This window comes from Dendronephthya gigantea, unplaced genomic scaffold (genome assembly GCF_004324835.1).
Source record: "Dendronephthya gigantea isolate DGI-Jeju-01 unplaced genomic scaffold, DenGig_1.0 000006F, whole genome shotgun sequence".
NCBI classification, from domain to species: domain Eukaryota; kingdom Metazoa; phylum Cnidaria; class Anthozoa; order Malacalcyonacea; family Nephtheidae; genus Dendronephthya; species Dendronephthya gigantea.
The window spans coordinates 1,944,511-1,958,181 of NW_021163016.1; the positions used below are offsets into that span (position 1 = coordinate 1,944,511).

General features: G+C 35.9%; 2 protein-coding genes across 5 annotated transcripts; both read right to left on the bottom strand.

Moving 5' to 3' along the window:
• Positions 1–1,627: 1,627 nt before the first annotated feature.
• On the bottom strand, positions 1,628–4,806 carry LOC114516745 (protein SPT2 homolog). Of its 3 annotated transcripts, none has more exons than XM_028536303.1 (4): positions 4,682–4,806; positions 2,843–2,905; positions 1,995–2,411; positions 1,628–1,817 (listed from the first exon to the last, which is right to left on the bottom strand). In XM_028536303.1, the coding sequence occupies exons 2-4, from the start codon at positions 2,900–2,902 to the stop codon at positions 1,812–1,814; spliced, it is 483 nt and encodes a 160-aa protein (XP_028392104.1). In that variant the 5' UTR covers positions 2,903–2,905; positions 4,682–4,806; the 3' UTR covers positions 1,628–1,811. The 3 variants fall into 3 exon arrangements, with proteins under 3 accessions (XP_028392104.1, XP_028392103.1, XP_028392102.1); XM_028536302.1 differs by lacking the exon at positions 4,682–4,806 and adding an exon at positions 4,020–4,057; XM_028536301.1 differs by lacking the exon at positions 4,682–4,806 and adding an exon at positions 3,290–3,343.
• Positions 4,807–5,650: 844 nt separating this feature from the next.
• On the bottom strand, positions 5,651–9,926 carry LOC114516742 (collagen alpha-1(II) chain-like). 2 transcript variants are annotated; one of them, XM_028536297.1, is made up of 4 exons: positions 9,336–9,431; positions 8,553–8,627; positions 7,045–7,458; positions 5,651–6,684 (listed from the first exon to the last, which is right to left on the bottom strand). In XM_028536297.1, exons 2-4 carry the CDS (start codon positions 8,622–8,624, stop codon positions 6,262–6,264), a joined length of 909 nt encoding a protein of 302 aa, XP_028392098.1. In that variant the 5' UTR covers positions 8,625–8,627; positions 9,336–9,431; the 3' UTR covers positions 5,651–6,261. The 2 variants fall into 2 exon arrangements, with proteins under 2 accessions (XP_028392098.1, XP_028392097.1); XM_028536296.1 differs by lacking the exon at positions 9,336–9,431 and adding an exon at positions 9,782–9,926 and having other exon boundaries at positions 5,652–6,684.
• Positions 9,927–13,671: the final 3,745 nt, after the last annotated feature.

The window sequence follows — 13,671 nt, forward strand, 5'->3', positions numbered from 1 at the left end:
TAAACAACCATTCCCGGTCATTTCCCGCCATTTCAGATCACCTGAATATGCATGTATTAAATCAACTTTGTCCATGGGAAATGTTAATCGTGAGCGAATGTTCAGGCAACTTAGGCGAGAAACTTAAATATTACTTGAGTTCTAAAATTCAATAAAGTCTATTTTATATTATTTTTGACGAATACCTATAGTTCGGATTTGAAAACAAAACTGGACCGTTTTTACCATTTAAAAAAGAAATATGGAGAAGTTTTATGCCAACGTATTTCTAATATTATCTTCTACAGAATTTAACATTATGACGGGAAAAAAGAATTGCCATTTTCAAACGTTTGTGATAAAATTGATGTTGTATATTTGCTTCGATTCATTAAAGTTGTCATTAAGTTGTATATTTGGCAAGATCATTAAGTCGTTATTGTGGCCGGCTTGTGTCATTTTGACAACCAACTGAGTGCTTGTTTCGTTCAATTGTGAAGACATGATATGTCTATATGAGATTGCTGCACAATTGGCCCTGATGGACTCCCATACTGTGGAAAGACTTCGCTTACCACCTTCTTACCAAAGTAATATATCTCTCCTGAAACGAACAATATGTTCCCTTGATATGGAAATTCGCAAATATCAGACCAATACAAAAATAAAAAATAGTCAACATCTGATTGCAGCCAGTTAAGACCTATCTCACTGACTAACACCGTTATGAGACTCTGAGAAAATTGTTTTTAAGGAGGAAATTCTGGAACAGTCTAACTCGTCATTAGCCATAACCAGTTTGCCTAAAAAAAGAGACGAATATAACATCGGCCATTATCAAAGCCAGTACCATTGGTTAAAATGGTTAGACGGGAATGCTGAGTTTGTTAGTTTCTTAGCGAATAGAAAACAAAGATGGAATAACAACAGAATGTGTAGTTATCAACAAAGGAATGCAACACAGGGAAGTGTCATTCGTCCTTTTCTATTCTCTCTTACCGTCAATGACATAAAACTTGAAAAACCAGAAATTACCTTGCGAGTTAAATTTGCTCACGATATGACAGTTAGCGCACCAGTAAAGGCAAATCGTGATTCTGCAGAAATGGGTGTGAGAAATATTGAGAGTTGGGCAAGGAGAAACAGAATGTATTTAAATCTATCAAAAATTTGGGAGATGCTCTTGAGTGGCGGGACTTCTAAGATACCACCATTGGCCGCCCAAGGTAGTAAACGCAAAAAAAGTTAAAACTGTCAGGTCTTACTTTTGAGGATAATGCGTGCTGCTGGGACCTACAAGTTGATGGCTTGCTGACAAAGGCTGGGAATCGAATGTATAAATAAAATATATTAATATTTAACGAACATCTCAGCTATCTTTTTGAGTCAATTATACTATCGTTGTTTCTGTACCGTATCGAAGCGAGCTTATCGGTGTGGATATGTAATAAAAGTCTGTTAAACACATGTCTGTTTGACTATTTTTATACTTAAATGCATGTATATATACCATTTTATATTATTATATTAATAAGATTTTTATCAATAATTAGTATATTCTTAATATTATTCTCAAATCATGTAAAAACACACGTTTGTTGTGTCTAGGAACATTTGAATAAATAATAATAATAATAATAATAATAATAATCCACAATCTATTGACAATCTATTCATCCTCTCGTGATCTACAATTTACAACTATTTTACATTTTGGCAATAACAAGTATTTTACTTTTTGCGCAACTTTTATGACAATCAGAATGGCGATTTGATGTTGACGAGTTGGTATTTGTCACACTCGAGCCATTCCTTCTCGCCTTCGCACGTTATTATACCTGAATAGGAGGGTTTACAGATGTTAGAGATGAAGACGGGGGGTCATGGGGGGTAGTTATAGGAACTGGAGTACTGATAGGAAAGACATTTCCTACACTACCCCACAACGGATTGTGACTAACAAGAAGGGGACAATTTCGACATTTGCCCCTATAACGTTTGTGCTAAACTCTTACCTTAGGTTTTCCCGGGACGGCAGACCTTGCGTGTCGCTTAGTCGATCCAGAACCGGCGTCTCCGAACCCACTTCCTGCGGCAAACCTTGCGTGTCGTCTCTTCGATCCAGAACCGGAGTCTCCGAACCCGCTTCCTGCGGCAAACCTTGCGTGTCGTCTCTTCGATCCAGAACCGGAGTCTCCGAACCCGCTTCCTGCGGCAAACCTTGCGTGTCGTCTCTTCGATCCAGAACCGGAGTCTCTGAACCCACTTCCTGCGAAGAGGGCCGCGGACGGTTTTTGGTCAGCAGTATCGTCAGCGTCCGCTCCGTTGATGAAATAACCAAGGGGTAAGTTATCGTTCGAGTAATAATCTTCTATGCTGTCTCTTCGCGCCCGTTTGTTCACATGAGGCTTTTCCTCAATCGGAATACAGAACTGCTCGCCAATTAAAGAAGAGAGATAGAGTTATGAACCTGTCTAAATTACCATTGTTAAAAGCTGGTTTCTCCTTACGATAATTTTCCTAGAATTGGCTTAATGATTGATGCTAATCCACATCGAATCACCTTCAGTTACCTTAACCGACTAAATCTGAAGTTCTTAGTTCAATAAGCTCGAACATCACGTTAAAAAGTAAACACATCAAAGAGTCCGTTCCCAAATTCGGTCATTAGATATTACTTATCAGATATAATCAACTAGATAATTGGGTATAATTAGATATAATCAACTAGATAATCGGGTATAATTAGATATAATCAACTAGATAATCAGGAACGACTAATTTTAGTTTTAAACATTGAACAATCTCATGCACAACCGTCATCAATGATGCACTTTAGTGATGCATTTTCTCATTTACTTACCGCGATGTTAAATGCGCCGATAATGACAAGAAAACTAACTTGGATTTGTGGTGACTTCATGACCTAAACAAACGTAAATTTGCATCTTGTTAATTTTTTGGAATTCAGATTTTATACTGAACAACACAAGTTGGTGAAATATATTAAAATGTTTGAATGTATTCAAATTTATAATGAATTGGATCTGTTCTCCCAATTTAACAACACCTGTATCGATATTTTCATGTTTGACATATTTTCGCACTGACATAAGTTTAGCATTGTAGGTAGATGACTACATTGCTCATCACCTCAACTTGAATATGCCAACGATCGTTATTTTCTGATCAATTGCATTCTCATAGCCACAAAAATAATAAGGAAACTTCCTTATTCTGCGTCATAGCCATAAGATTTACAATTTATACGTTTAAAGTCAGCTGAAACTTACTAAATAATACCACTTACCATCTATAGAAAGGCGTTTGAAGTAATTTGCAGTTAAATATTTTAATGCTCTCTCGACTATAAGGAAACAGTACTGTGTCCCAAATCCTAAGATCATCAACAGTACTGTGTCCGAAATCTTAAGATCATCAGCATCGGATCATCGTAAGATCATCAGTAAATGCATTGCGTCATCGACTACTCATTCAACCATTCAACAGCGCTTGCCCGCATTCAACAGTGAGAATTTCATTATGTCGTCCATTTTTCAGTATTTAATAATAATATCTGATGTGATATTTAATGGAACTAGTCGAAATTTTGTGATTATGTTTTCTTATAAGAACCATAGCCCTGGCGCAAATTTGACACCGACATAAAGTTTGTTTCAAGAGTATATATTTCCTATTACAGAATTGAAAGAAAAACTGGATCGTGTTCACCGTTTACATTTTGATGTTGAATTCAGATTCCAGTTCATGAACATGTTTTTAATAATTCCTTTCAAAAGAAAAAATGAACCGAAATTCAAAATATTGTGATTCTTACGTAAGCTGCTAAACTTTTCTTGAAAACATTAGTGTTATTGAAATGTTTTGAATGGAATTCAAATTATACGCGTATAGGTGATATTTATATTTTTACTTTGCAGGTATAATAAACAACGATAATCATTATCGTGATAATTATCATTTTATAATGATGCATTTTTTATCTTATAAATATCAAATATGAATGATAGTGTTCTTACCTATTATTCAAATATTCCTTCCTAAAAAGACGCTGTAAAGATATGCTTTGTGAAAGCCGCAAATTTTATAATATTTTACAAAGAAGTGGATTTAGTTGTTTCGTAAGATCATCGGCTCTTAAATGCATTGTATCATCGACTACCCGCGTCAGGTTATCAAACCAACCTATAGTGTTTGCCGTTCAACCGTTAGAATTTCATGTTGGCAACGATCGTTATTTTCTGATCAATCGCATTCTCATAACCACAAAATAAGAAAATTTCCTTATTCTGTGCCATAGCCAAAGGATTTACAATTTAAACTTTTAAAGTCAGCCTAAACTTGGTTTTGCGGATATATTCCGACCAATACTATGATTATTATTTTTAATGTTTATTCATTGGTGTTTACCCGACCGTTGCGCTGGCTAAATAACCTACTATTTAACTTTTCTTCCTAAATGTTTGCATCAAATGGCAAATTTAACGAAGAACCGATAGAAATGCATGATTTATATCAGACTAATTAGACTACGTAGTTCGCGTATAGGTGATGTTTTTATTTTCACTTTAATTGCAGGTCAAATAAACATCGATAATCATTATCATGATAAATATTTTCTTTTTATAATGATGTCATTTTTTACCTTAGGAATATCAAATATGAATTATAGTGTTCTTACCTATTATTCAAATATTCCTTCCTAAAGACGATGTATGCTGTAAATCTTGATGCAAGCCACAAATTTTATAATATTTTACAAAGAAGTGGATTTAGTTGCTTCGTAAGATCATCGTAAAGGCATTGCATCATCGATTACCAACCGAGGGCTTGCCGGTTCAACCGTGAGAAGTTAGCAGGCTTCTTCCGATCACTTACGACTGACTGCGAGTTTTTACGATCGTCTTTTGTGGAATCTACAGGATAATTTATGGGGAATGGAAAATTCCATTTTCAAACTCTTAATAGCCAGAATTTTAGTTATTTCACGTATTACAAAATTAAAATGTATATATATATTTATTTTATTTAACACGAAGGAAACGTTATGTTTTGGGACCCGAGACCTGTCAATATTTCACGAGGCGAAGTCGATGGTCGAGGGTCCACAAAACATAATGTTTTCTGAGTTCTCAATAAATAAGTTTTTTTATTATATACCACCACTTGTCAAAGAAAAACCAAACTACAAGGTAAACAACGAAATATTTATTCGTAAAAGACATAATTTTAAATGGATAAACAGTCTAAAGGTCGCTCCAGCTGCGCCACACGTGAATAAAGTTGTTATTTCCCATGAGATAACACGTTATCTCCAATGAAGGCCATCATGCACACTATAGCATTTAATTGAATACGGATCATATCATATTTCATAATAGACCTTTTCGGTAATTACGTCACAGCATCATCGTCTTAAAATTAGAATCACCTTGAATGGGACGGATTTCAAGAATTACTCTCACAAGCTATGTGCAAAGATACAAAACATCCTTCTACAACCCGTGCATGAAAAAGAATTTTTCATTTCGACCAATAAGAATTTCTCTATGGAAACGCCTGCTTGCAGGCTGTAAAGCGCCTTGAAATATACAATTTCAGCGCCTGATTAAAAAAAATGAAAAAACAAAACATTACAATATTTGTTTTATTGTTACCATATAAAGATAAACTTCTCTATTAACAAAAGTGTTTGGTTGAGTTAATGTTTGTCTACCAGCTCTGATTTAGTTATTGCGTTAAAAACTAGTGACATTTCAACAGAAAGACTTCTAATTCATGAAGTTGTAGCTTTGAATTGGAAATTTACACGAGATTTAACAACTCTAATATATTTTATCTAAGTCATCGGAGAACATATTTGGAATGAACGGTAGCTTTGTTGCATAATATGTTTATAGTATAGCGTTATTAGCAACCTGAGTACGAGTTAGCGATTTCTACTAAACGGTCCTCGTCTATTTGATGTGAGAGATTTTTTACAAGGTTGCCAAGTCGAATCGATATGTAAAAGTGCATAATATTTAGTCGTCAAGTTGTACGAGTTCTGCTTAATTTTCTACCAAGGATTAAGCAAAATGTAGTCCTGTATAAGTCCATGGCTGTTTTCCTGCTTAAAGTTCTAAGCAATAAGCTAAATTTATAGTCCCTTTCGTTCACTGATAAACAACAAATTTACAATGGTTCCGTTTCAACAAAAACGAGTTTATTTATAAGAACGTCCATCGGTGATCGTGAAAAAATGGTTGTTCGTGTTGTCTCTTAGACATGGCGTTTCTGTTTCTCCTGCTGTCTCAACATCTCCGCGTGTCTCTTTTCCTTCGCAGCCCGTTTTCGCTTACGTCTCTTTCCTCCGTCTCTTAGAGCGTCGACGACGTTCGCCTCGTCAGGAACGCATTCGTACCAAATCTTGAGGTATTTATACGTATTGCCGCAACTTTTATCGTCAAAGAAGATGTTTGAAGCGACGACTTCACAAGCCTGTTGATCCTTACATTGCCCGTCGACTTTTTCCTTTGTGTTCTCTTCGTTCGTCTCGCAGAGGTTGTCGATTGTGAGCCCGGTGGGGAACTTGGGACACGTCACGTGATCGTCACGTCCCCAGAACGATTTCGTAATCTTGATGAGCTCGTATTGTTTACATTGTACCCAGCCCTTCTCACCTTCGCAGATCACGGTGAAGTTCTATGGAAGAAAGGATGATTTTATGATTGAAAGAATAACCTCCGCTCCACGGTCTACACTGCGTTGACAGTTTGCAATTTTTACCCTTGTTTTTCAAAAATATTAATCTCACACAGCATTTTTTATTGGCAAAACTTGAGGAAATGCAATCTAATACTGCAATTGTTAAGACTTTCGTATGACCAACTGTATTCCTTCCTGAACTGTATTTCATTAGTATCGATGAAATTAGATTTCCTAATAGGCTGTTGATCGCTATAGTGACTATATTAATAAAGATGTCGTTCTGAGCTTTGGGATGATATTTTGTGCTCTCCATTTGTAATTGCATTTGTATAAAAGAAAAAATCTTGAACTTACCGGCATGATAGGTTCTGGACCAGGTGGACCAACAGCACCAGGAGATCCAGGCAAACCAGGAGCACCCGGTAAACCAGCTGCACCAGGTGCACCTTGCTCGCCAGGGTCACCCTTCTCGCCCGGCAAACCTGGAGGTCCAGGTGGACCTGGTGGTCCTGGCGTTCCTGTCGCACCCGGCGCACCGTCTTCACCAACGTGACCTGGAGGTCCCGGTGGGCCAGCAATACCAGCCGGTCCGGGTTCGCCAGCGTTTCCAGGAGGACCAGGTGGTCCTGGGGGACCGTTGAGACCTTTCAAGAAGAATCCTAACGTGAGGTTCTGTTCTAAAAGCTGTGAAACCATGAGTTGGTCAAGGAATGGTTGGGTGATCCGGTCACCGATCTTAGGCCAGTCTGGTAATATTCGTTGTGAAAACTGAAACGAAATAGAAAATTTAGTTAGAGAAGAATCTTTGAACTCTATATACAACTGGAATAACAAGTAATAAACATGCCCATATTCATTTGAAGCCAATTTTTTTTAATGATGAGCTGAAAAAAAACCTAAACCCCAAACGGTTCGGCAATCAAAATCACACTAGTAAACATTTCTATTGTGGTGGAGAGATTTCAAGACTAAAGTATAAATATAAAGTAAAGATGAATATTCAGCGAAATAATTTTTGTGGTTTGTTTCCATTTAGCTGAGTTTTTTTTAATTTTTCGACATTTGCACCAACTTTTCTTCCAACATTTCATCTAAGTTCACTGGTTGTTCAAATGCCGGGCAAGTTCTCATTTTCGCCCCTGTTTCGTATTGCAATTCTATATGCTGAAATTCTATATTCATATAGTCATGAAAACATAGAGAATTGCATTGCTAGAGAGCTATATAAAGTCAAATGTTCAATTCTGAAGTATTATCCTCGAGTACTTGGGTAGTTATTCCCTACGGGTAGTACCTGTTGTTGAAGGTTTTTTGATGAAAACAAAAATAACATCAAAAAAATATAAACTTCAATATTAGGAACATTAAAATGCACACGCTTTTATAAATTGAATAAATATAACTTCATAAGTACGAACGAAAATACGGAATCCCCATGCAGTAATTCATAGGAATTCTTTGCGCCAGGAAAACAGGTCGATTTTGTAGGAGACAGTAAGCTATTTGGACAAAATTAAGTTTGACAAATATAATTTGGAAATTCGATGTGATTGAATTAAGACACTGAAGAATTCAGCTTAGCTATGTGGATTTAAACTATTTCGTACCAAATGTTATTTTAGCTTTCCAATGGTAAGAATTCTAGATTCTTCCTTTCAATTTTTTGTAGTAAATGTTTAATCGCGATCATATAGTTTATTTCACAAAACGCCTTATCACGTAGTCTTACGTTTTTTATTCTTATTTTTGCGGCAGGCTTTAGGCTATAATTGCATCCATGTATGTAGACAGCCTTTTGACTTTTGAATATTGTACGATTTTCTTAACGCCGACTCCTAAGATCAATGAATAAATTTACTCACCGAACATCCTACGTATATTGCTAAAAGGCCAACTACTAGGCTTGGGAAGCCTGTGCCTAGCCAGCGCCTCATTTCCTAAAGAAAATACATAGAAAGAAAGGTTATACTACTTTCTCAATGTTAAAGGCTTTGTATTATTAAATTAAAGGTAAATAAATACAACGGAACTAAACTGATGCTATATTACTAGATCAATGCAACGCTGTTATATGAATGGCATGGTATAAAATCAACGCAAAACTATTAAATCAGTACAAAAACTACTAAACTTCAAAACTATCAAAATTTTAAACAATATGTTGTACTTTTAAACTGTTAAATACATACTATACTTTACTACGTTTTCGCTATGTCATAAGATCTTGCTTTGACGAAGTATTTATAACTGTGTGTTTATCATATCAATGAGCAATGTAAAATATTTTGAGATATAAATCCGTCATTCTTCCACAAATCAAAGACGAAATATATAACTGATAAGTTAGTCACTTCCGGCCATTTTTGTCACTGGTCTGTTTTGGATCAAACACGTATAAGCTATGCGTCCGCGTTTCATAAATAACAATAATTTTATGTACAATAACGATTAACTGAAGTTTATTTAAAAGAAAAATGTTGCCATCCATTGTTAAAACGACATTCAATCCTCGGTTCTTCATGTGGTGTCTTTCATAATTTAAGATCACAAAATCGTGACAAGAATTAATGTATTCGGTTGCCATAATGCACTCAAATCAATCATTCCCTTCACATTTCAACACGAAAGTCACGGCAACAACCTACCTAAATATATTCTCCAGACTTTTCGAAAAGATTATTTTGAAAATATTAACTTTATTCAACAAAACTCATTCAGTCTTTTGCTATCCATCTTGCGAAGATGACATGACTGTTAGAATAATAAAGTCATCGACTAGGCAATCACGTGACAACGATATAAATTTTGCTTTAATAAAAACTGACAGAAATTGAAATTAAAGTAAATTTGACAAAAATATGAAAGATTTTGTGGTACATTAGCTTATAAGTAGCAAAAAAATCAAATATAGGCAATTTAAGGCTAGTATTATAACGAATAAATACTATATGTATTTGCGACTATGACCTGACTGAATTAATGGATCATCGAGCCGTGATAATGGACTACCTTGAAAAAGTCCGATTTATTTCGATGCGAAGCAAAAAATATCTGAAACATTTAGCGAAAGAACGAGTTCTTATTTACGTACCTTAATCCTAGATCTGTTTGATGTTGATGATTAAAAATATTCCCTTCGAACACGATAAGTTCCCCCGACCTGTTGCGTCGTTTTTACGGATCGAGAATATTTCCTAGCTCACTGGTATTTTTCACGCTTGCCTGACCTAGCCAATCACAGCGCGAGTACCTGCTGGGGATACTTCAAACAAAATAGGCAGCGCTACACCGTCTGAGATCATGCGAGACTCGCAAACATTTCGACGTTTGGACCAATCGTATGCGCGCTGCTCAACCAAGCGTCCAATCCTATCGTCTGTATAGCGATGATAACATCCATTGATTGTTTCGGCAGTGTTGTAGTGTTATATAGTTATATTATGGAGGTGCTAAAAGGCCGTGATCGTGAACTTATAGTGTTTATACTGCGGCGTCTTCTCAAGGGAGTCGTTTGTTTATATGTAATGATAATGATTAAGATTTTTGGTGCGACATTCCGTTGAAATGGAAAACAGCCATACGACAATGAACCTAAACCGCCTGTATAAGATTTCTTAGTGTCCGGTGTTACAAACTCGCAGCTACGGCGCAACGCTCATTCAGGCTCAACTTTCGTGTTGTTGATATAAAATATTAGCGAGGTTCAGTTTTTTTTCTACCACTATTGTCACTATCCGGGGGACATGAACCAATCGAATGTATAATAATTCTCTCAGGTTAACCAATCACAAGCCCAGAAAGTCAGCAAATGTTGCAATTGTAGTACATACCTGAACCTCGCTTTTGTTTGACAAAACTAAACGATGGTAACAAGTCTGTAGCTAGTTGCAGAAATGTAACGGCTTCAAATGCTTCGTTTTTTTGTACTTATAATGCACGAAGAGCTTTATGTAAATTTTCGGGAGTGGTTTAAATATACAGCAAAAATGAAAAGATAATTTGGGGCCAGTTGTTCAAAGCTGGGTTAGCGCTAAACCCGGGTTAAATTTTAATCCACTGTTTTGGTTTAAGTGCTTCTGAACCGTTGTTCGTTTAAAACCTTTACATAATATGGATTTTGTCCGTCTAAAAAATATTTATAGAAAAAGTTGATCAACTTTTTAAACAAGCGATTAAGAATATTGATGTAAAAATTTGCTTTAAAAACCCAGGGTTAAGCTAACCGGCTTTTGAACAACCGGCCCCTGATGATCAAATAGAAAGTAAGCCAATTAAATAATAAATGTCAAAACGTCATCAATCACATTGTGTGGTAGATAATATTGAACTGGCTTTACTTTTAAAAAACGCATCGTTGGTACTGAAAGCCGTAGAAAAAATACGATGACCGTGTACGGTACATTTTCAAAAGAAATCTTCACTCTTGTTAATAATATTACACCGAACCATGCGCTTGTTTTTGCAAGGCGATATTAGAAATCGATCAGATCTGGTTTTGTTTAGTGTTTTCGATGAATATACTATTTCTTACATGAAGTTTGCAACTTATTTCACAATAGCAATATAACAATCTTCCTAACATAGTTTATTAACACACCTCACCAACGTGTTGAATCACAACAACGTATTTAATTCATAAAGACATTGTAATATTAGTACATATGAAAGTTCATCAACCCACAGTTTATAAATTAATTATTGATGAGCAAAGATTATATTACTGCTCAATTAGGTAGCTACTAAGATTTAATTACTGTTTCAAAAACATTGAAACATGTGGTTGAAATGAAACTGTTTTTACAATAGTTTGTCGAACAATTAGGGATATTATAATTAACAATTAGTCGCCGAAGCCGAGGTGATTACAAGTCTACATTTACGGAGCCGAAGACGAAGTGAATCAGTATATGCTTGTAATCAGCGTGCTTGCAATCACCGAGCTTTTAATCACCGAACTTGTAATCACCGAGCATGCGCAGTTAACAAGTAAATGTTTCAATTGGTTGTTATATGCAATTTGTGTTCGGTGTTTTTATTGAAAATGACAGGGCGATGTTCGAGAATCGAGAGTGTGTATTCACACGCCATGCTCGTCTTTTGAAGTGATTTCTGGATCGTTCTAATAAAACTCTTAAATCGATGAACAAATGTGTTAGATCTTCCCTAATTGTTTGGCCAAGTTCTTTGCACTTACACGTTTCAAATCTTTTCGATCCCCTTTTCGAAAGATTTTTCGTTTTCTGAGGTTTAAATATAGTTATATTGGGGATGGTCGTTTAAACCAACTAACAGTACCTTTTGAGTAATTAAAACGTGTTATACATGCATGGTTAAGTACAAACTGATTCACGATTCAGCAACAAACATGTTAGACCAACTATATAAGAATAGTTAGCTAACTACCTTTTATGCATAGTAAGCACCAGAAATGCATAAACAAAAACGCGGTGGAAATAACCAGGGTTTGTTTCTCATCAAGCGTCGAAAAACGCCACTGGCCACCGCAGATTGCTTATGTTTAATATACAAATCTATAGATCGAACCAAGCGCAATAAATACATGGATTTTATTTCAAAACGACTTCATTACATGCTACATGTATATACACAAGTCAAGTGTACAAATCAATAGAATTTTTGTGCCAGTTCATCGAACGATCTTCAACTGTCAGTTTTTTCGGGTGGTACAGTTATTTGGAATGGTTATATCGAATTGAAAAACACGAGTCGTAAGAATATGTATAAACTGAGAGAGCAAGATCCTTGTATATTCATGCAATGGGAACGCATGGCCTTTTTATTATTCTTAAACAAGGTTTAATATAACCATGACCAGGCGACAATGTAAAATGTTTAAAGGTAGATTACAGTCGATAATGTGAACAAACGCTGTTTTTACATATTGAATCACAGTAGATCTCAAAATATCCTGTCCTCTCAGAGTATTTATTACCATTTTAGTCCACTATATTTCGAAATGAATAACGGATAGAGTTTATGTTCAAAGAAATTCAAAACATGCGAAAATTGGACAATTTCTAAATCATGGAGTCTCCCAATGTTATGAGCGGAATCAGACGCAGAAGTCGCTCTAACCTGTCTTTAATATCGTTTTAGGTTCTTATTTCAATGGTCAAAGCAAATATAAATCGTGAACCAGACCGTTCAACAATACAGATGACTGTGCAACAAATGAGGAATGATAAGAGGTAAAAGGATCACAACTGGTCTTAACCACAGTGTACATGGATGTACCCACATGCTCAGCATCAAGTAAGTTAAACTTATTATGAAAATCTTTCATTGCAGGCATTCTCATTCTTCATACGTACCCCTCGGTCTCTTGTAAGATCAGACCTCCCCGAAAAACAAAAACCAACCTGGATTATCTTATCGTATTGTCATGAAAATTCTCGTGTAGAATTTCCATATACTTCATTACTCGAATAAAGAATTTATGCACATTTTTGGAACTAACCAAGAGCATTCTGAAAAGTACAACTTTAGTACTCCGGTAGCACGCACTTACTTGGGTTTCAACCATGTGCTCGCTCGAACTCATTAACAAGCAGTTCAAGCTTCAAGTCCTCTCTAGTGCAGCTTTCCTTTGCGAAATACTTTCCTTTTTAAAACCGTATCCTCCGTCAAGTCAAGCGAGACGGCGGATGACCTCTCGAGGGTAAATGCGGTGTGTTTCTCAGTTGGGCGAATGAAACACCTAAACTCGGATTTAGGTACTGATATTTCATTGTAACAGGCGTGATAGTAGGAAACCTTCTTTACTGTTATATGCATACGAAGCTTCCTACATGACTCTATCGGCACAATTCGTGGGATGTTTCCCACGTTTTTTTTACGTATTTTTCAACATCTCTGGAACTCAAGCACACGCTTGGGTTCATATTCAAATGAAATATAAACAATTTCCAATCGTGGAAGAATTTTCATTTTGGTAGCGCTTAAGAGTCAAGACAGCGATGT